Here is a 23,951-nt window from a genome sequence, read left to right as displayed (position 1 = left end):
GCTGCACAGAACAAGAAAAGCACTAGGAAGTGCTGCCTGCAAAACAGAGGAAGACCGAAAGGGAATCCAGGAGGCAGAAATCACTAATAAGCTGCTTAACGAGCACACGCCTCAGGTGTGCTGCTTGCTGCACCTGCCAGCCACAGGTGTTGCTTATCCTCCACGCACCTCACCCTGCAAGGGTGGAGATGCAGCAGTGGGTCAGCCATTCTAGGAAGCATAGTCATTTGATTAAAGCTGCATGCTGGCTGCCAACAATCTGGAATGGATCCAGAAGGGAAGTAGCATGGAAAGTATGAATTTAGTGCTCACAATTCACCACAGCACTGTAGCATAAGGTTCGGAAGGAAAGTCCAGTGGGGAATACACCCCAAATCATGCCCCCAAGTGGTGGGAACAGGAGCGAAGGGAGAAAATCATGACAGTATGTATACTTGAGGATGCTGACATACCCATTGAGATATGCAAAGAATTTAGCCTAAAAAAGTTATTTTTCTCAGATTGGATCCAGACCTGTAGCAACATTACTGAATTCACAATTACAGACCAACAGTTAATAAAAGAAAGAGCTTTGGGTACCCAACCTGGATATCTTTTAGAATTCCAGACATAGGGAAGACACTTTAATCAATTGTGTTTTAATTTTTATCCAGCTTTTGGAAGCTACATTGAGAGTCTAGAGAGCAGGCAGAGTAGATCGCCTTTTGTAAGGATAAACAAATTGAGACCTTGAAATATCTGCTCTTCAATGTCCCCGCCTAACACAGCAAAGAGGAATATATTTTAGGCATTTTGTGTATAAATTTAAAGGAATTTTAGAAAATGCTTTCTGGGCAAGGATATTATCAGGCACTCTGACTACACTCATTGTAGCTGCTATTCACTTTATATCATTGATTTTTAAGGATAATCAATTAAATCTGAAAGACTTTGCTAGCTAATGTAATGCATTTATATAAATTGTAAATTATACGGTAATGTTAACTATTTGTAAATTGTGTAGGGTTAGTTTTAAACCAATTCACGATACAAAAAAAATACCCTGAAGAGTAAAGGATACACTTTGTAGTAATATAGCCTTATGGACCGAAATAGGAGTCGTTATCGCTATGCTGTGTGCCATAAATTGGGGAAGGGTCATTATCGCTTGGTCTGTAAGGCTAGCAGATACTGGTAATAGCAGTACAGGTTTTGGAGCTGTGGTTGTTAAAGTAGAAGATGTTTACTAGTGAGAAAAATAAATCTCAAACCGTGTTTGTAAATTAAATGCTCTTTTATTTTGTAATATTTAGAAAACAAGGGTGCCTGTATAAGCTAAGCATTGTAATTGCAAACTTGATTGAATTTGAAAGGTTTTAACTGGAGCACGCGTTTGGTGCAACGTGAAAATAAACCGTTACTCTAAAAGGGGGTGGACGCTTTTTACATGTTTTAGCTTTCTCTTAGGTGTGGTAAATTGGGTGTTTCTGTGGGGGGGAAAAAGATGAAAGTTGAATTACTGTCTCCAGGGTCTGATTTTGAAGTGAGAATATTCAGAGTGCAGTCAATACCAGTAACTATTGACTGCACTTCGAACATTCTGATTTGGTCTTGCCTAAACTTTATGAATATCGACTATACAGTCAATAGTCCGCCAAAGAAATACATTTTGACTTCATGCTTCGCTCTTAACCTGGCCTTAATATTTGTTCTTCTCTACGGGGTTTGAAGCGAGACAGCAGGAAATATACATTTCTTTCCAACATAAAGTGTTTCCTTTCATAATGTGTCTGCTTATTTGGTACTCCTTCTGTCTCCCTCACGTCTTTTAATTCTACCCTCATGGAACCAATCCTTCCTTTTAACTGGCAACACACAATAGTTGAGATCGAGTCCCTTCTTAATACATTTTGACATGGTTGATGTTAGCAGGTCTTCAGCTCATACATTTTTAGTGACCCTGACACACCAAACACCCTTATGTTGGTCTTTATTACATTGTGAAGTCTCATAAAAGCAGAGCATGCCTTTGGGTAGTGTGGAAATTGGGGAATAGGTGTTTTTGGGCAAGCCAAACTGGCTTTTTTTAATTTCACTTCACAATAATAATTGCTTTGGTTTAGGTGAGAATGGGTTGATCCGACAGCAAATCTAACTACTAAATGTTGCCCTGCAAACTCTATTAAGTAGATGAGAGAAAAAAGGCGTCAAATTTATTATTTTTGAGGAGCAGGCAGTTTCCAATTGCATCTCTTTCGCTTGTGCTCTCCCTCTCTATGGGTTTTCTTTCTTCCACCCACTTCTTCCCCTCCCTCCTTAAGATGGTGAGTAGGGTGGGCGAACACTTCAGTGAATGGTAAATCTTAGATGTTTTATTCTGGACAAAACCATTTCATATTCTCATAATTAACACTAGAGGCATCAAAGCCACTCATCACCCAAGTTTATAGTGGTACTGTCGAAATGAATTCTTCATTTATAAAGGACCTTCTCATTTTACTTCATTTATTGAAAAGATGACTTTGTCAAGTGTGCAATGGAAGGGTTTTGAAGATTAAGACACATGCATAACAAGCATAAATACTGTGAGGTTCATGTACACGTTTTTGGAGTATCAATTTACTTGCACATTACAACTATTGAGGAATTGGGATATTCAGCCAAAATGTATCTGTAATCATTGCTGGGAAGAGTCTTCTCTATCTACCCCCAGTTCTTCTGTTGAAGTTTATTTGTGGAACGGTTTATGTGCACGAATTGTAGTTGGATAATCTTAAAATGTACAATTTGCTTCTGTTCATTAAATCATCTTAACAAAGTAACCCTCACCTAAGTATGATCTGACACCTTCATGCACAAAAAGATACTTTTACGGTGTAAACCATTTAATTCAGAAACCCTCAGTGGACTAATGCATCCACTACAGTGCCCTGTGTTTGACCTCATGGTCACAGGTTCTAATCCCTTAGCCCTTTATCCTTCTGAGGTCAATAAAATGAGTACCATTAAGTTGGGTAACCACAAACATGTGTTATCTGTCAATAGCGCCAAGATGCCCCTCTGGGGTTGAACGTGCACTCTACAAATTCACCTGTTATGTTATCCCAGTCATTCAATTGCATATTTTCTTCCTGTCTATATTTGGATATATGTTCTTTTTCTGCTCGTATTGATTTGTTGATCCCTTCACAGATCGTCAGTGGGATGATTCATCATATACAGAGCCCTAAACGACTTAAACGTTTGTTTTTGTTCTCTTATGCAGCGGTTGCTCCCAACTATATAGGTAAGGGGTGCTCTTTGTATTGAATTTTTGGTACTAAGCTTGTTTACCCACTGTTTTAATTGGGCCATTTTAAAAGGAATAATTCCTATATGCATTCATTTGTTTCTTTTGGTTGTTGTTTTAATTGCAATTGCATCACAAACCCAGATCACAAAGTGTCATTCAATTGTACCCCGAAGCAAATGATCCCTACAATTTCGAAAAGTCAAAATTAAAACCTGCCTTTTGATGGAAAATCATTTTCAATTATTGGAAATTATCTTTTTACTTACTGGGCTCCCTGCTGATAAGACTTTACCATCCTGCATAGCGGTGTACAGCAGTGACTGCTTGGATATTCCTATAGAGATGTAAATCCCCTGGAACACAAGGGGGCACACACATTATAAAATAGAAGGGGACTTCTTGAAAATATGCAGATCTTTGGACTAATAATGCTGCACGAAATGTGGTGTGTTGAGCCCCTCGCTTTAGATGGGTTTGTAACCATATTAGAACCAGCTAGGGTTCTATAGGAGGCCTACTCACTGCAATTATCAACAAATGTGACATATGCAAAATAAGCACTGGAAGTGAGCATGTCCTAGTAGGTAAAAAATATAGTGGTCCCTAATGGAAAACAGTATCTTGGTCACTAATAAATATGATCCTCCATCTAGGGACGTCCACACTGCTACTATGAGAATAGTGGAGGATATCTTGGATGCTCGGGGAATTGGTAACCCTGTATTCATGGGAGGGGCTTTTAATGCTAGAATACCCTTGCATATTGATATTTGCAGTGATAACTTCACATCTGGCCCGGACCGGTTCGACCATTATAATAATAAAGGAATGTTTTGTGAACATTCACTGTATCTCTGTTTGTACGATTGAATGGCTATTGTAATGGTGATGCTGAATGTGGATACACCAGGGTTGATGGTCGTAGCGCTTCCACTATTGATATTTTTGTTAATCGGGCTGTCTTGCGTCTGGTGACGGACATGGGCACCACTATTTGTGAAGAAAGTGATAATTTCCCCTTGTGTTTGCTCCTTGATATACATTGTCCAAAAAGCTATTTTGATGCCACTGGTGTGATCTTAACTAATAACACTGGAAATTGTGTCAGGTGGAGCCTGCCCAAATTACAAAAGGCTAATGATATAGAAAGTATTGAACTTGAAAAATGTATAGCTGAGATTCTGAACTCTGAAACTAATAATGAGAACTGTATAATTAGAGATGAAAAGATAATGCATACTATAAGTGAGCATGTATTTGTCAAACATACAAGGGATAGGATGGATATTGATTGTAATATCAGTTCCAAACGTGTACATCACTTTGACGCTAAAGTCCAGGAGGAAAAGAAAATGCATCGAGTGCACGGTTAACAGACATGGGATTGGTATGAGGGCGGAAAATGTACTACTTAAATCTGCCATAATAAAGTGGAAAAATGTATATTACTCCTGCGTGCATTAATCTAGGAAAAGCATAGGGAGAAGTGGTTGACAGCAGCATGTGCTAAGCACGGTAATAGAGTGTGGTTCTGGATGGTTATAAGGGATGCTTATACCTATAATTCTCTCATTGGTGGTGCTTCCTGTAAACATTGCGAGGTATATATTGCTAATACTTTAGGCAAAGAGGTTTGCAACATGCCCTACCTTATAAATTTGATGAGAAATGGGGAGGGCTACACTCAGTCATTGAATTAGCCAACATTATTAATACATTGAATCATTCATGAGCCGCTAGACCCGATGGCACTTGCATTGCCTGCGTTAGATGGAACCCTGGACTGTGGGCAAAAGCATTGTATGACTTAATGGTATGCATCAGTGAGACTAACACTGTCCCCAGCTCATGGTTAGATAGCAACATTGTCCCAGTTTATAAAAATGGCAGTAAGGAGCTGTGATGAATCCTACAGTTCCCTCACTAAACCCCTGCCAAACGTCTCCTCCCAGGTGGCCAGGGAAAGGCAGACGCTTCCTGATTCTGACCTTGAGGGTGGTGTTCTGCGGGAGGATCACCTGGGAGGAGAAAAGGCCCAGAGAGATGAGAGGAATCTGTGGGGTGAGACACAGTATTTGCCTTCCTTTAGGGAAGACCTCTCACAAATGTCACAGTATATAATTGCTTGTTTTCAAAACAATCCAGTTGTTCCACATGTCAAACATCTTAATGTGAGGAAAATCAGTCAGAACTCTTGTGGTATAACAAGGAATACAATCAATCCTCAAACCCATAGAGCTTAAAACTGCCCTAACTCAAAACTGTGAAATGGAAGGAAATTGAAAAATAATAATCACCAAGAGTATAGAAAGCCTTATTTCGAGGGGATTGGGTCCTCCGACGTATTCCATATCTATGACAGGTAATGTCCACAGCTGTGCTGCTTCGGAAAATCTTTGGCTCCTGCATCGATGATGTTGATGCACCGTCCCCGAGGACCGACGGCCGACGTCACCCGATGTGAGAAGTAGGACGCACGACGCCCATAGCCTCAGTTCCGTTTTTTCCGCGAACGTGTTCGCTTCCTGAATCTCGGTACGCCTCGACTCGTTGGAGTTTGCTGTTTTCAATTCTCGGTTCGTTGAACCTGTTCGGTTTGTTGTGAAGACCTGTTCGTGGCGATGTCTTTCTCATCTTCAACCCCGCGTCCGGGCTTCAAGAACTGCGGGGACTGTGGGTCCAAGATGTCGGTCACGGACTCGCACGACGCCTGCCTCTGGTGCCTCGGGGAGGCCCACGATACAGACGACTGTCGACTGCCAGTCGCTCACAGCAAAGGCCTTGCGGGAACGCAAGAAGAAGCTGTCGGTAGGCCGGGTGTCAGCCCCGGAAGTCGAGGTCTGCAGGGCTTTCAACGGATGACTCGAGGGGCGACTCTCCGCGTCATCGTCGGAAGTCCAGTGGGTCTCCTTCCAGGAGTCGGTCTCGCCACTCCTCCGCCTTTTCGAGGCATTCCAGGAAGCGCCGACATAGGTCGCCTTCGCCGTCCTCTTCCGAGGACTCCGCCCGTCGGCGGGTCGCTTATCCCTCCATGCAAGCGACACCGGAGGAATGGGCTTCCTTCGGGAAGCAGATGCTAGCGATTCTGGAATCGCAGGGCATCGGTCCGTCCGCATCTCCGAGTGGGGTCGGTCGGCACCGGTCGAGAGACACCGCTCGTACGCCTTCGGGCTCGAGTGGTCGGCACGGCTCGCGGGAGCGGTCCCGCTCGGACAAGGGTAGCCGTTCTCGCCATGCTCGTGCCAGGTCCCGGTCCTTGACGCGCTCGAGACCGTGTGATCCTGTGCCGCCTTCGAAGAAGACGTCTACGCCTGTGGCTCCTAGGTCGTCGTCGACGATTTCTCTCGAGGCTCCGCCTCCGAGGGGGTCGTCGACGCCGTTGGCGCCTAGGTTGTCGAGAGACACGCTCGGGGCTGCGGCTTCGAGGACTGTGTCGACGCCGCTGATGCTGGCGGCGCTGCAGCTGACGTCGACGCCGATTCGCTCGAAGCCGACCTGTTCGGCGCCCCCGACGCCTTTTCTGTCGACGCCGGCGCCGACTGGTTCGGCGCCCTCGACGCCTTTCGAGGCGGTGGTGTCGGAGGGGCCCCGTGGCACGGAGTTTGCCCGTAGAAAGGCTATGGCTAAGGTCCGGCACTGCTTTGGTCCGCAGAGGTCTTCTTCTCCCCGCCTCGAGTACATTTCAGAGGGTGATGAAGGCTCTGATGGCGGCCTGGTTCTGGTTAACGTTCCAGATGACCTTCTCGGGCCATAGCCAGTTTGATGACCTGAGGCAGTCGCTGCATGATGCCAGTGGAATGGACACCTCTCCGGAGGTGGAGTTTTGTCGGCCGGAGCCTGGCACTCATGCCGATTCTTCATATCGGCGCCTTATGTCTCGGGTTACCGAGTACTTGGGTTGGTCTGCTCCCCCAGGGGAGTTCGTTCAGGATGATCTCACGGACATCCTAGATCTCAGTCCACCCACTGACCCGGTTTTACCTTTTCATATGGCTCTGTAGAGAAGGGTGGCGGCGGCTTGGACTGCTCCGGAGAGTCTGCCAGCAGTGGGCAAGTCTTTGTCGCGAAAATAGCGTCCAGCCAGTAGCGACCCCTGCTACTTGTCTAGGCACCCCACCCCAGAGAGTTTGGTGCTGCAGGCAGCTACGGCCCCGGCAAAGCAGGCGTCGTATCCTACCATCCCTCCGGATAGGGACGACAAACGTTTTGACGGCTGGGCGAAGAAAGTGTTTTCTTCGGGGGGTATGGCGCTTCAGGCGGCCAACTCCATATGTGCTTTGTCTCGTTTCACACACTCTGTGGAACTGTGTTGCATTATGCTATGTGTGAGGCCGTTCAGTCGGGTTTGGACTTGGCGGATTGTGTCAGCCGGTCCATGGCGGCGAGCACCGTAATGCGCAGGTTTGCGTGGTTGCGGAAGTCTGGGTTCGCTCCTGATGTGCAGTCCCGGCTCCTCAACAGGCCTTTTGACGGTGAACACCTGACAAGAGCCTTGAGAGGTTGCAGACCTCCAAAGCTGCAGCAAAGTTGTTGGGCGCTGCAGTTCGCCAACCTCCGCCTTTGCGTCCTAGGGGACAGCAATGGAGGGGAGGTTCCTTTCGCTATTACTCGTCCTTCAGTAAAGCGAGGGGAGCTAGCAGTCAAAGAGGCCATCGTAAGAGTGCCAGAGGTGGAAACAAAGGTACTCTAGGTGCCAAGGCCGCTCGGGCGGTTGCCTCTTTGCCCTCAGGCAACGCCGCAGCCGCTACCACTCAGTCATGAGGCCAGGTCCCATGGTTCGCCGGTTGGGGGAATGCTGGCGCTGCATCTTGTAGAGTGGCAAGCCATTACTTCGGATGTGTGGGTTCTGGAGATCATAACCCACAGCTACTGTGTTCCGTTTCGGCAGAGGCCTCACGTCAATCCACCAGGGAACCTCTCTTTGAAGTGTCCGGATCCGCTCCTTGCGCAGGAAATTCAAGCCCTGCTGGAGAAAGGCGCCATAGAACTGGTGCCTGTAGCGGAAAGGAACAAGGGATGGTATTCCCCTTATTTTTTGATTTTGAAGAAAGACGGGGGATTGAGACCCATCATGGACTTGCGCGGTTTGAACAAACTCCTCAGGAAGGACAAGTTCAAGATGATGACTCTTTCTCAAGTCCTCCAGGCCCTTCAACTCCAGGACTGGTTGGTGTCTCTCAACCTCAAGGATGCTTACTTCCATGTGCCGATCCATCCCAAGCACAAGAAGTACCTGAGGTTCGCGGTTGGCGACTCGCACTTTCAGTTTCGGGTCCTGCTGTTCGGATTGACCTCCGCCCCAAGGGTTTTCACCAAGCTCATGGTGGTGGTGGCAGCGCATCTCAGGAAAGGGGGGGGGGGATTCACGTCTACCCCTACCTGGACGATTGGTTGATCAGGGGGAGCTCTCCTGAGCAAGTCCTGGATCATCTGTCCGTCACCTGCCACTCCCTTCACAGGCTGGGCTTCTCCCTCAATTTAAAGAAGTCCCATTTGACACCAACGCAGCGGCTCCAGTACATCGGAGCAGTGCTCGACACGTCCCTGGGGCAGTGTTTTCCTCCTCAGGTGAGGGCTCTTCACATTCAGCAGATGGTGCATAAGTTTCAGCTTGCCCAGAATCTCCCAGCGTCCGAATTCTTGAGACTGCTCGGCCTCATGGCATCCTGCATTCTTCTGGTGCCAGAGTCTCATCTGCGGATGAGATCTTTGCAGTGGACACTCAAGCTCCTGTGGTCTCAGTCCTCTGGCAGGCTGTCGGACCCTGTTCAGGTGCCGCCCTCGGTGGCCCCGGGACCTTCTGTGGTGGGCCGTCGAGGGCAATCTGATGAAGGGGGCCCCATTTTGGCTGCCCTGGCCGGAGGTGACGATTGTGACGGACACATCCCTCACGGGATGGGGAGCTCATGCCAACGAGTTGACAGTCAACGGTCGTTGGTCTCCGTCGGAGTCCAAACTCCACATCAATCTCTTGGAGCTGAGGGCCGTCAGGGTAGCCCTGAAGGCTTTTCTGCCGACTATGCGCGGAAAGAGTGTCCTGATTCTAACGGACATCACGGTGGCCATGCACTACCTCAACAAAAAGGGGGGGCAGAGTCACTTCCGCTGTGCAGGGAGGCAATGCAGCTCAAGTTCTGGTCCATCCAGCAGGAAGTTTCGATCTCGGCGGTTCATCTGGCCGGGGACGACAACGAGACGGCAGACGCTCTGAGCAGGCAGAGCACGATCTCTCACGAGTGGGAGCTGACTCAGGAGATTCTCCTGGAGATCTTCGCCCTTTGGGGGACCCCTCAAGTGGATCTCTTCGTCTTCAGTGTCGACCGGAAGTGCGAAAGGTTATGCTCGCGGGAATTTCCTCCAAAAGGAGCATTAGGAGACGTGTACGTGGTCATTCCCACTGCTGTACACGTTTCCTCCAGTCCCCGTCATCCCACAAGTGCTGCAGAGGTTACAGAGGTTCGGTTCCCGGATGATCCTCATTGATCCGGCGTGGGCCCGGAGGACGTGGTACCCGGACCTTCTAGACTTGTCCATCTGCCCTCCACGTCGTCTTCCCTACCGAGACGATCTGCTCTCCCGGGAGGGGGTCAGGTTCTCCATCCAGAGGTCGGATCCCTCAATCTTCACGCTTGGCTTCTGAAAGGTTGAGGTATAAGGATTGGGACCTCCCTGAAGACATGATGGAGGTGTTGCTCTCGGCCAGGCGGCCGGCAACTAAGTCTCTGTACCGTAGTCTCTGTACCGTTGCCGTTGGAGAAAGTTCTGCGACTGGTGCAGAGTTCAGAATGTGGATCCTTTTGAATGTGACGTTCCCATGGTTCTGTCTTTTTTGCTTTCTTTGGCCCACAGGGGCTTGCAAGTGGGGACCATTAAAGGTTACCTGGCGGCGCTGTCCATATTTAAGCGATCGTCTGAAGAGTGTTCCTGTTTTAAGATTCCTTTAATTTCGCTGTTTTTGAAAGGGCTCACTAATGTGTTCCCTCTGTCAACTTTTTTGGTGCCAGGTTGGGATTTGAACCTTGTTCTTAAGTTTCTTATGGGTCCTCTGTTTGAGCCTTTACATTCTTGCCCTTTGAGGCTGTTGACTCTGAAAACTGTGTTTTTGGTTGCGGTTACTTCCGCTCGCAGAGTGAGTGAGTTACAGGCACTTTCAGTTAAGCCACCCTTCACTGTGTTTCTTAAGGACAGGGTTGTCCTTAGGGTTCGTCCTTCCTTTCTTCCGAGGGTGGTTTCGGAATTTTTTTTGAGCCAGAAGGTTGTTCTTCTGGCGTTCTATCCTCCTCCACATCCTGGTAAGGAAGAGGAGAGTGGCTCCATAGGCTTGATCCTCGGAGAGCGTTGAGCTTTTATATTTCGCGCATGTCCCGGGTCAGAGTGGACGATCAACTTTTGATTGGTTACGCTGGAAAGCGTTTGGGACAAGCTGTGACGAAACAGACTTCGTCTCGTTGGATTATTTTAGCTATCTCCGAGTGTTACCGCTTGGCAGGTAAGGACCCTCCGGCTGGCTTGCGGGCCCATTCTACCAGAGGTGTGGCTGCGTCTACTGCCCTGCAGAGGGGTGATGCAGCCACCTGAGCTTCAGTACATACTTTTGTACGTCACTATTCCCTTGATTCCATCAGAGGGCAAGATCTGGCCTTTGGCAAGGCAGTTCTCTATTCCGCAATTTGATTGGGCATGCTAAATTTGTATTCTAAATTCTTTCCCACCTCCTTGCTTGGTACTGCTTTGGGAGTCTGTCATAGGTATGGAATACGTCGGAGGACCCAATCCCCTCGAAGAACAAGTTACTTTCTTACCTGGTAACATTCTTAATAACTGAGGCTATGGGCGTCGTGCGTCCTACTTATCACATCGGGTGACGTCGGCCGTCTGAGGAGGTCCTCGGCGAAGGCGCATCGACGTCATCGACGCAGGACGAAGACGTCAAAGATTTTCCGAAGCAGCACAGCTGTGGACATTACCTGTCATAGATATGGAATACGTCGTCGGATCATCCCATCGAAAGAACGTTACCAGGTAAGAAAGTAACTTGTTCTCCTCTTTCCAAACAAAGCAGACAAACAATGTATGTGATACTTCAATAAATATTGTAGGAAGTGGAGACCAAATCAGCAAAGTGTAAAAGGTTATAAAAACTGATTTTGTTGAACCGGCCTTCAAGTCTCATACTTCCCTCAGTACTGAAAAGAGGAAGAGAGATGCAGAGGAATACTGCTGTAGGAGCGGTCAACTAATTGGTGTGAAGGACCCACACCTGAGGGAGACTGAGAGACTTAAAAAGCCCCCTCAGGTGCAGGCAAAGAGGACAGAGCAGCAGGAGCGGAGAAAGCAGTCTGGGACGTGTATGCAGCTGAAGGGGAAGCTTCAGGTGAGAAAAGGCGCCGGTCCCATGGAGAAGCCAGAAGCAGTGGTGGGTCCTGCAAGGGTCTTTGCCTCAAGTTGTCCGTGTTGCAGAGGTCACACACCGGGAAGCGTGAGATGAGAATGCTTGGCCATTACCATTTCGTTTGCAGAGGTCGTGCAGCAGAAAAGCAGAAGCAGCGAGGGAAGTGTGCTCTCACTGGAGGTTCCAGGCGGCTGGGTTGCTCCTGACCCTCCATGGAGCAGCAGAAGTTCCAAGATCGAGTGAAGTGACCGGAGCATAGCCAGAAGAGGCTGTTCGCCCGATCGCGGGAAGTGTCAACACCTGAAGACCTGCGAATACCAAGCGAAGTGGGAGCAATCGACTTACCCGGTGAGTTCATGGTGTGCAAGTGACTCCGGTGCGCTCCAACGCTGTCTGTGTGCTTGTGGCAGGCAGATTTGCTCGTGTGCGAGTGGAAGAAGTAATATTTACAATCCTGACTACCAAACTGTTGCAAAACAACAAAAGGTACATTTATTGAAACAGAATGAATATACAAACAAGTTTGTGAGTTGGTGGAAGACCCCAAAAAACCCTTCGGAAAGCTTTATAAAAACCAAAAGCCTACCAACCATAGCAAAGCCAAGAGTGTTTAAATCCTCACAAGATCAATACAATAAAGACTGTGTAAGGCGGGAGAGAAACATTGGTTGATCGAAAAACTGTAAGACTTGATATTCATATGTTGTGTAGTACAAACTACCAATTGGCATAAACACACATTACCAAAGCAAAGACAGAAGCAGAGTGATACCTTATCCTGGTCACTATTTGGTTGTTGGTGTAGAGGGGAAAGGAGGGTGGCAAACAGGCTTCCCTTTTCGATACGATTATGCAGAGGGAGAGGAGCATAGTTGCCAATGAATCCTAAAGAGCACTAATGTGATTGGAGCCTTGTGAAGTTGTTGTTCTATGGTGGAAGTTACCTCGGAAGCACACTTTATTTTGTAATGCATTGAGTCAGCAGGCGATTATACCCGTATAACAAAGTTGGGGAAGGAGGAGACCTGGTACAGGAGTCAACCAGGCAATAATAGACCTAGTGTTGAACTGTGGTTCTGACCAAGACAACTCATTTAACTTTCTGTAGGGAAGACCTTGTTTCTTTTGAATCTAAAGTTGTGGCAGATCAACAATTGTTATTTAACTCTGTTCTTACTCCAGCAAGAGTTGGAACACACGATTTCTTTTTAAATCCAAACTGTCGCAAGTTATCCTGACAAAGACAATTTATATTGTTGTTCTTACTGCAGGGAGAGTTGGAATGTACTTATTCTGTTGAAATCATAGTTGTGACAAATCATAAAGATAGTTGTTGGTTAATTAAGGACGAACATAAAACTGGTTCTTACACCAGGACGAGTTGGAACATATTATTTCTTTTGGTACATTGTGAATACAACAGAACTTTTGTTATCAAGTTTGAATCCTCAAGAACTGTGTTGGAACTTTGTAGCAAACCAGGATTTCCTGATTTCTTTTGAACTGTGGAACACATGTTATGAGAAGAGACTGTGGTCATATTGTGAATGTGTTTGTATGCTATACATTCTTGTTGAATTGAACTGCCATGCATTTCCTTATTGTTGTATTGAATGTACAAGTCTGAGGGACAGATATCCTTTTGTTAGCGTTTCCATTAGTTTATTTTAGGCAGGGAAATTCTCGTCAGGGTAGGGATAGTGAGGTGTTTATCAAACCTTTTTATTTAATAAAATGGCTAAAGTTGAAAACTCTTTACAAAGTTGTCCGCCTCACATTTCTGACTCCTCACAGAACTCTGTGTAATTATCGGATGTTAGCAAAGCAATGTTGGATATACCCTCCAAGATTTTTTGCGAAAGTGCTGCTTAACAAGCTTGCAACCTAGTCTAACAATGACAACATTGTCCCCCCATATCAAACTGGTTTTTAGAAAAGGCTCTTGCACAATATATATTTTAATTACAATAACATCTTTGGTTTAGTACTCTTGGTATAGGCGACAACTGATGGCATACAGCATTTATCAACTTTAATGCAGCCTTCAACACTATACAAATGGTTCAAGATCCATGCTTTGGGTATCCCAAATGGATTGATATCAATCATCACTAAACTTCACACAGACACAAGAGTAAGAATCAGATTAGATGGTGATGGTTGTGTAATTAAATGGAATCCCACCTGTCGAGCTGTAAAGCTGGGTTGTATACTCGCCCCACCCTATTTAATCTTTATCTAATGGATTTACAGCAAGTTCTGGATGTCCATGGTGCTTTTGCAACCAAATATGGTGGGCTCTGCATATCTTGGCTTGGATATGCTGAATACATTGTTATCATAACTACACCCTATGGGCGCTACAACAAAAGCTCAAAGCCATGGGAAAATATTGTACAGTGGTTTGAAAATCAACGTGTATAAGACAAAGATCATGGAATTTAGGCAGTGCAAAAATAATAAAAGCAAGTATTGCTGGACTAATCATGAGAACCAGGTTGAGGTAATCAGCCAGTATTAATACTTGAGGGTTATTATAGATGATCCTCTAACCTGGCCGACCCATTGGGATTACATTGGGGTCTAGGTCTACCAGCAAATGGGTGCACTCAGCAAGTTTGTTGGAAAGAATGAAGTTTGTTCCACTGAAACCATATTTACCATCTGTTGGTAAATCATGATCAGATCAGATGAATCAGATCCCTCATGTTATATGGAGTTGAGGTTTGGGGGAATAAGTATTTACAACATCTGAAAAGATTGGATGGGAAAGTCCTGAAGAAAGTGCTGAGCTCCCTAACACGTTGCCCATTGAATATCTACTGCTGGAATGTGGGTTTGCTAATGTTAACACCATGATAAGTATACAATTATTACTTGTGCCGGAACCTAAAGGAGATGGGTCAAAATGCTTTTGCTTATTTTACTTATAAGATGAATTTGTATTATACGAAGAGGGAAAGGCCTGTTTGCAACAGTTGTTTGCAACAGTTGTTTGCAATGGTTAAACAGGACCACAGAATTTTGGATCAATGTTTGGGTGCGGGCATCATGCAAACAGTATTTACTATGTTTAAATTTCAGATAAAGAGCATTTTAAAGAATGTTGATAGAGAGCAAACTTTGGTTGATTTGGCCACCAAAATTAATTGTAAAGACTTTATAGAACATGTGGAGAAACAAGATAGAAAACACAAATGTATTTATTTATTTGCATTTTTAAAGCGCACACAGCCCGCGGGCATCGAGGTGCTGTTACAGGAATTGTTTTTTTTTGTTGCGTAATTGTTTTTGTCTTAGTTACGTGTTTATAACACGCTTAAATACCCAGAGGTCACTAAGCGCGGACCAAGGGATCGAACCTGTGTTGCTTTGTGTTGTCTTGCTTCCGAGGCGAACACGTTGCTGCTGAGCTATCCTCCCGGGCTAATATATATGTGCTTATCCGGATGTCAGCATTGTGAGGCTGTGATATTAAACATATTATATTCAACTGGGTGGCTACTTTTGAAATCACAGGAGCAAGGACTGGAATTCTTCGCAATGAGCACACATGTAATTTATGTGGTGGAGTTATTGTATTATAAACTGAGGCATCTTTTTACATATTGTGAGAGCTTAAAATCTGTTAGATGTTTTTAGTCTTACAAATCAGGAATTATGGGATTATTTTATGAGTGGTGATTTTTAATGTTTTGTTTTATGGTGTTAAATATTGTGATCATTGGAAATATTGAATGATCTTGTACATTGAGATGGTCTTAATTGTCTTTATTGTATTGCTTTAGGATATTGTACTAAGTATATATTTGACTCTTAAGTATGTAATAAAAAAAGATTGTTATTATACTTTATAAGATTATAGCTATTGGGTATATATTGTATAAGAGTTATAAGGCCTCAAAATGTGCTCTTGCCACTAGCCATTGACGAGTGATGATGGCCGCTTGTTGAGTTAAACACAGTGTGCTAGTTGCATGTGGAGAATTGTGGTGACAAGTGACTACCTACGTCTGGTTAATAGCTTGCAACTTGACATTTTGACAACATCATCCTTCATATTAACATTGCATTGAAACTCATTAATGGTTTACTTTCAAATCAGTGGCTTGTTCATTTTATCAGCCTTTATACGATGCAAAAGTGCCGTAATTGCATGTATTGAATTCGAGTTTGACCCTTGTCCATGCTGTCTGCAATTTTTTTTGAATACCTGACAACGGCATATCATATTTATCCGCAAGCAACATTCATGCTTCCCCACTCAGTCACCCTGAATTCAGCTACTTGTTCATGCCTCCACCATCTATGCTGGAAGGAATTTCCAAGTGTTCACTATAATTACTTTTAATGCAAATGTCCCAGTTACTTCCTTTATCCGTACCTCTTCTGCCATCGTGCAACATCTTTGCAAAAGAAAGATATGCTGGCTGGAAGGTTTGGAATTATTCCTAACCTCTGGCATTGCTCTGGGAAAACAGTCCAGACCACCGTACTTCAGCCTGCTAAAAGGGTTGGGACCAAGCACCATCTCTATCATGCCTTTTGGCCCATAAAATCCTAGTCTCGTACTAATTTTCCCCTATATGGGAGGCAGTGAAGGAACATGTTTTCTGCTTTTCATAGAGTGGATGTTCTCTTTGCTTTATTTATTTCATTTTCTGTCCCATCCCTATTTTCTGAAATACTACTTCTTAATCGGTCACCCAGCACCCAATATGAAGAGACCCTTCCTAGATTTGTTTGTCACCAGCTCATCTGGATGCAGTGCCAAAAATATAAAACTTCTACACAGATCTATACACTTCCTTGGTTAGTGGTTCAGTGTTGTTTGGGTAGGCGCTTGCATCACTTCTCATTTTGAACATGTACATCTGGGTTCTCCTTAGCCTGCCTCCAGTGTCCTCAAACCCTTTGCCAGAGATTTCATCATTTTAAATGCGGTCTAGTGTTCCGTCTAACAGGTCATCCTGCCAACATTCATCCACTGATCTAAACTCTGAGAAGTGTTGTCTTTAGTCCTGCCAGCATGGTGTTTGGATGTTGGTTTTTTTGTACTCTTACTTTGCCTTTTGGTTCCCCCTAGTTACAAACTACAGCAATTCCCTGACTTCTATTGATCTCAGCAGTGCTGCCAGCTTCTAGGCCTCAAACTCATCGTTAAGATAGATTTTCAGAACCAGTCCTGGGGGAGGGTTCTGAGAGGCTACCCCAGTTAGTGGACAGGATTATTGACTCTTGGTCTAGCCAAACTCTATCAAGGTATCATAGACAGACCAGTAGGACAGACTTCAGGAGCTATGGTGGTAGTGTAATAGTACAGTAAGCCACACACAGAGTACTCATCAAGCAACAGAGGAGTACAACATTGTACTAACTTATTAGGCCTTTCAACTCTAAGCAAGTAAAGTAAACGTTGAGGAGCGATCACTAAAATGCACTATAAACGGATACGTATTCAGTTGGTGATCTAAAAGTGAGCTCAGCCACCAGAAATGTGTTTCAGCAATGCAAATAAATCCTAAACCATGTGATTCTCTTCATAATTTTAAAGCCCCTACAGTTTCAGAAGTCCATCCCTGTGAGATAAGGAGGCCAAGTTCCTCAACAGAGTTAAAGTTCCAGGTAAGTTCCTGTGTAGGGAGCAGGAAGTCTTAAGTCTCCCAGTACAATCTTTGGCAAAGCTAACAAGTGAGTTCTGCTCCAGAAACAAAACCCTTTGGCAGTTTGAATGTAAATAAAAGGGTTTTAGGGGTATTTCCCCAATCCCACCATACAAGGGGTTATGCTAGGGGACATCTTTGGCCAGAACTTCACTGATCATGAACAGGAAGTTGTGAGTCGGAGTGGAGTTTACACCAAGACAATCCGTACGGTAGTAAGAGGTGAGAAAACAGGTATGTCGGTGTGCGCTCTGAACTTCGTTTTTTTGAGTGACCACCCTTATGGGCCTCTGGTCTAGTATCATGGGAGTCGAGAGGGGCAGCTGATGTGGTAGCCTCAGGGTTGGTTCAGGCTAGACAGTTTGTCCACTCTCTCAATGGGATGGTTCTGAAGATCTTCTAGCAGGATAGAACCCGTAGATTGTGTAAACCAGATACCCAGTGTGTTAGGGAGATTTCTCACACAAGTGCTTAATTCCCTCTACCTTAGAGCCCTCCAACTCTTTTGCTATATTTTGGGGCTTTGAACCTTTCATTTTCAATGTGTTTTACTTTTGTGTTCTTTGGTTATGGAGTTTTAAAAGAACTCCAGTTACATCATCTTTTTCTGTGTGTCACACAGCACCTTCAGTGCAGTGGCACAGGGGTGTCTTTCAGACTCCCCAAGGTTTAAATACCTTCTCTGGGACTGACTACCGTCTCCCAGAGCATGTACACTTAAATTGACTTTACTAGTATCTTTAAATTTACTGACCCAGCACACACTATATTCCTATAGAGTTTTGGAGGGGTTGCCTAGCTTCTCCTGAGTCAAAACACTCATGTAACAGTAAAATGTAATCCTTTCCTACTTTAAATGGCTGGTGGCAGTGGTTTAGATCTACTACTGTGATTTTTACTGACCGCTAACAGTAGCTAAAAATCGGGGCAGCCATGTTTTTCAATATAGCGCCCAAGACCTATCTGTAAAAACAGTCTTCATCTTTTTTCGCCATTTATTTTAGAAAAGGTCCTTCTTGTGTTTGTCTCTGCACGCCAGACCAGGTTTGGTCCATTTTTTCGTTGGCCTTTGGCGGGCTTCAGTGCTGAAGCCCTCCTCTGGCGCCAGGGTGTCTGGGGTGGACAGGATGTGAGGGAGGTGCCCGAAACTCCCTTTGCTTAGTCTCCTAGGAGACCTGAATGCACTCTGGCGTGATTGGCTGGCTGGCTGGCTGGCTGGCTAGCTAGAATGAATGGGGGAAAACTGTTTAAACGCAGGTCTTGGGGACTTGGAAAGCAGAGTCGACCACGGGAACAAAGGAACCGAAGAGGTGAGGACTGCTGCAACCCCTGGACGACCGGTGAAGCCCTGCCGCAGGTCCGAATTGCCTGAAACTCTGACGACAGAGAAGCCCTTCAAGGTTAACTTCTTCCCTGGAGTTTGGTGGGAACAACCAACTCGCAAGCCACCTGGACACCGTCCTATTCTGGTCGAATTTTCTTCAGAGTGCTGTGAAAACCAGATAGTCAGGGGGAAGGAAACCAGCTTGTGGACTTTAAGGCACTCACACCTTAAACCGACATCTTGCTACAGCTTTTGGCCTCTTCCCTGGGTAGTGCAGGAACCTCCCAATGTCCTCCTTCTTGTCCCCACGACTGAAGCTCAGGAACAGCGTGATCTGCTCAAACTGCCAGGAACAACTGCCTCAGCTACAGCTTTCTTCATTGACAAGGTACTGTCCGGAAATCTTTTCGGCCATCGACAAAGTGCGTGAAACTTTCCTCAACTACGAAGACTTGCCCTTCCCTAAGCAGTCCACAAACTTTTCACCTAGCCAAATCCTTTAAAAATCTGTGGCAAAGACTTAACCGTTATATACCAGAACTGTGTTATCCTATATAAAAGACTATGAACCATTGACTTTGGCTCAAGCTGGGCCTGTTGAGAAGAATTTCTGGTTGTATTTAACTGAAACCCTTTACCCTGCCTATGAATGTATTCGGGCTGTCTATTCTTATAACCTTGTCTTTTCCCTCTTTTATCATGCCATTTTGCTCCCACTTCATTTCGGAGCTAAACTTGTTCAGTTACTTACCGGTTGGATTTTTGTGGTATTACTGTGTGATATGAAACTGCTTATGCTCGAGTAATGTTTTCTGACAGACTGAGTAAATAAATGTATATTCTTTTAACAAGCAACCTTGAGTAAGTGTATATTTGAATCACTGTATTTGTTGGTCCTTTGTGTAACTTGTTCTGGCTGCTCAGCCATCGCTACCACTTTACTGTGTAGTACGGGCTTGTACCAAAGGTGAAATTGTACTTAAACTTGTAGTCCTAATTGCATGTAGTGTGCCCAAAGGGATTCTGCCTAAGATTGTGATTAACTTAATCAGTCTAACGGCAAGTTGCAGCCTGAATACAAATGGGTTATACCCTTTTCCGCCAAATATATATACAATATTACAAACTTGCACTCTGCGCTTTGCCAAAAATAAAATATAACAACAATTATCCGTGGTGAGTTGATTGATTATATGTTCAATCTTGTTTTATTATTGCTTCAGCCTAACATTGCTGTGCATTCAGTCAGCCGACACGTGTTTCGTCGTAACGTCTTTTTCAAGGCCTGATCGCAGAAAGAGGCGTTCCAGTACCACTGTGTATGGTGTTGTGAGCAACCTGAAGGTGTCTCACTTACTAGTCCCTGGGGATCTGTAATGCAGGTGGCCAGGACACAGCCATCGCTATTGGATCCAGTTCCTGAGGTAGACCAGTCCGGGAGGATCACCTGGATGAGTGGTCCTTGGGGAGTGGAAGTGAGACACAGACGGGTGAGGCGTGGCACTTCCTTCCCTAGAACACCTTCTCCCCATCCACCCCATACGAGGAAACCGCTATACCGGACCGGCAGGTCAAACGGAGCAACTCAGCCCTGCAAAGCCTCCAAAAGGGAAATCATAAGACCGGGAAGTCCAGCTGGCGTGTGATGTGGCCGGTGTCAATAGCACACAGGGCTCTCCCGCTCTGGTAGACAAAGCGGGGAGAAACGCTTACCACTGTGGTGCCGTCCGACTCCCAAGACAAGAAGCTCCAACAGTTCAGCACAGCCGGTGACTCGGAGAACACGGATAGAAAAACCGAAACTTTACTGGGCCCAAGGTTGCAGGGGCCAACCTTGCTGAAGAAAGAACTTGTTCAATTGAACTTTAAAGAAACCCTAGTAAAAGGTTCACAAGCAGAGTGGACAGGCGTCGCAGGGCAAGAGGCCTTGGGAGAGGCTAGTGTGAAGTGTTAGTGGTCCTACGAGGGTCGACAAAAGCCTCTCGTACACTCGGAAGTCTTTGACACATTGCAGAAAACGGATTGAACTGTGAAACTGGCAAATGTGAACCCAACGGAGGGATGCCTGCGAGTTGAGGGTAAACCGCAATATACCCGTGAACATTGAAACGACAAGTGTGAACCCGGCTGAGGGATGTCCACAATGGATAGTTGGTGAAAAGGATATTGAGACTATTGGATGATACGTTTCTTGATTGAAAAGCAGTAGTGAACCCGATTGAGGGAGGCTAACATTGCAAGAAGGATCAGAGCCCGGCTGAAGGGAATCCAAAGGGGCGAAGAGCAATCGCCCAACGTGAGAGAGTACCTAAGGAACTTGTTTGTTTATTCTTTATGATAGAGCAGGCCTTCTAAGGCAAGAGACTTTGCAGGAAAGAGACTTGGCCCCAGAATGTCCTGGCATTGTTGAAAGGAACTATAACCTTGTGCTGGTGAGTCCCAGGAGTGTGCTGTGCTCAAAGGCCGTGCCTTGTCCCGTTCCAAGAACGTGGGGATGGGGGACAGTCCATACCATCCTGACTTAGCATTTGGTGAACACTTCTTTCTTTTCTTGAGAACATTATCCCACACTATTGTGTAATTTAGTTGTAATGATTGGACATAGCCCCTTTTTATTTGACAAGAAGCCATTAGGACTGCCTTATTATTATTTGATGGTCGTAGCCTGCTCCCATTTTAGAATTTGGTTTAGTTTAGGCATTGTTCTCACCCATTTATACAGTTTAATAAACACCCATGAACTGTGATCACGTGTCTGTCTTTACAGTTGCCAATATGTGTTCCTTACAGTGGTCTATGTCAATCGTAATGGTAATTCTGCTATTTTTTCAGTTGCTCGGTTTACTGTAATCTGAGTTCCTCTTTAGATGCCCGATTGTGCAAAAGAATTGCAAGTATCGGTTATATTAGTGTCTAATACACAGATTTCCTGTTCTGAATCATCTTAAAAGGCACCCGTGTCTTCTAGCAGGATGGCACAGGCAATTCGGAACATAATTTCCATGAAGAGAGGAGACTTCCAGGACTTGGCAGAGATTGGCAGCATTGTGATTCACCCTGATCAGGTGAGGCACGTGGCACCAAGCAGGACCCAGCTCTACGAAGACTTCTCTTCTTTCTATAGAGGAGCAGCAGCAGGAGGTGAGGTCTCTAGCCACATGTCATCGACAAAGTGCCGAGATCCACCACAGGATGGTAAATGATGCAGCGGGAACGCCTGTCAGTGCCTGAACAGCTCACAAGATAGTCCTGGGGCACTTCTGACTCCTCCTGGCAGTGGGCTAACTGAGCAGGTTTTTGGACTGTTTGTAGCCACCAGGCCAAGGGTCGAAGCACCAGCCAGTTTTCTGGTAACGCGGTAGGAAAGGCAGGTCTCAGCCAGAACTTGGCTTTGGCAATGCTGGTTGTCTTCTGCAACATTTGTTTAGCACAGGTTCACCCTCTTTGAGGTCTTTGCTCAGCTGGTCGATCTGATGCGAGGCTGCACAACTTCTTTTATCCCAAATTAGAACTTGGGGATGCCCTGGTCAGCCTCAAACCCCACAGTTGCCCAACAGCAGACATCCCCTGGTTGAAATGTGGAGTGGTACAAGACAGTCCCACTTTACCTGGGAATCCTTTCTGCATCCTGTGAAAGTGCATGCCTCGTTTGGCATTTCCTAATCGGAGAAAGCAGAAAGAAGCCCAGATAGCAAGATGTTCAAAGGACTGGCCGAAAAAACATGAGCATATGGTTATTAAAAATGGCTTAACATGGTAAAAAATAAACATGCACATGAGTGTACTGGAATAAAATGGAGGAACTTAATCGACTGCCACCAGCCCATCCTAGGCACATCAGAAAGATAACAAAACAGTATACCACAAAAAAGAAAGATGCAAAGTACCCTGCAGCATCCTACTGTAAGATGGTGTGCTACAGTAAAACACAGGAATCTAACAAAGGTGTCCCCCTGAGCTGGCAACCATAAGTCCTGACCAGATCAAGCTGTGCTTAGATACAGGTGTCGGGGGTCCTTTATTGCTTCTCATTGCTCTCTTAGCACTCTATGAACTGCACTACACTGATGGGTACCTTGTACAGTTAATATGGTGGTTGTCGCACCCTAAACATCGCTTACTTTGGCAGGTCCCTGGCAGTCTTCTCACACTTCTCAATCTTCTCTTGAATGCTCAGTCTAATGTGCCATCTTGCCAGCATTTTACGTCGATGGGGGCCTCCAAGTCTAAGGCTTTCCTGTTCTTGTCTCAACTATAGTGTGGAAGTTTTCACATTCACAACTCATAAGGTGCCTAAGGATATGTTGTTTATTTGATCTACAGCCTTTCTTTCCAATCTGGTAATCCACACCACTTGTTCCAGTGTCACTTCTCCAGTAGCACCATATTATACTGTCGAGGTGTGACTTATGTTTTCACATTTTCACCTTATGTCGGTGAGTAATGCTGTTCAGCAAAACGAGGGTCGATGTGGGTTTCAGTGGTCCTGCTGTAGTACTCTTGATTTCATAATATGCCATTAAGAGTGGGAGAGCCCCACTGTAGACCTCGAATGGCGAGGTGTTGACCTAGGGTCACAGCTCAAAAAGACGCTGCATTATTGTTAAGTTCTTGGTACCATCGAGAAATCCGCTTTTACAAATTATCGTTTTAGTTCATTAAATCACTGAGCATCCACTCTTCAAGCAAGAACAAGTCAAGGGGCTGTGTTCGTGCTGATAGAGAGTTTCCCACCCCCCCCCCTGTTTTGTATGATATATGATATTTATAACGCGTTTAATACCCAGAGGTTTCTAACATGGACCCGTGCATCGAACCTGTGGTGCTTTGTCGTCTTGCTTCCAAGGTGAGCATGTTGCCGCGAGCTATCCTCCCTAGACAAATGGGGGTCTTGCTTGTATTGTCACTTATGGGGTTCATCCCATCAGCAGGATGTTAAATGTATTTGTACTGTTCACGGTCACCAACATAATTGGTTCCCAGGTTAGGCGGATCTGCAAACAAGAAGGTGGGTTGGTGGTGGTTAGTAGGGGGGGGGGGAGTAGGAAAGTGAGAGAGTGGTGTCCTGTTGGCAGCTTCAGTTCAGTTTTCACTGTGTGCAGAGCTTGGGTGTTCATATCGGATCGATGCGAGACCTCGTGTGCTGTTGGTGTGACTGATGTGTTGAGTGTTTTTTGTTGCGATGTGGTGAAGTGCGTACGGATTGCTGTGCGAAGTATGCAGAAGTTTGAGCTACTGGGTTAGTGGATTATTTACGATCTCAGGTTCCCTTCCAGTCCATTCCATTGGTGATCTCTTAAT

At 45.5% G+C, this 23,951-nt stretch overlaps 1 protein-coding gene across 1 annotated transcript in view; it reads left to right on the top strand.

Moving 5' to 3' along the window:
* MTMR12 (myotubularin related protein 12) overlaps window positions 1-23,951 on the top strand; it is a 1,529,619-nt gene that overhangs the window by 764,909 nt on the left and 740,759 nt on the right. Inside the window, exon 6 of the mRNA XM_069627080.1 lies at window positions 3,172-3,265. Coding sequence (XP_069483181.1) covers window positions 3,172-3,265 — 94 coding nt within the window. The remainder of the gene's footprint in view (window positions 1-3,171; window positions 3,266-23,951) is intronic.

The sequence above is a fragment of the Ambystoma mexicanum genome, chromosome 6p (genome assembly GCF_040938575.1).
Source record: "Ambystoma mexicanum isolate Mex_15411 chromosome 6p, UKY_AmexF1_1, whole genome shotgun sequence".
In the NCBI taxonomy this organism is placed as follows: Eukaryota; Metazoa; Chordata; class Amphibia; order Caudata; family Ambystomatidae; genus Ambystoma; species Ambystoma mexicanum.
The sequence above is the reverse complement of the archived record's forward strand: the minus strand, read 5'-3'. Positions and strand labels throughout refer to the sequence as shown.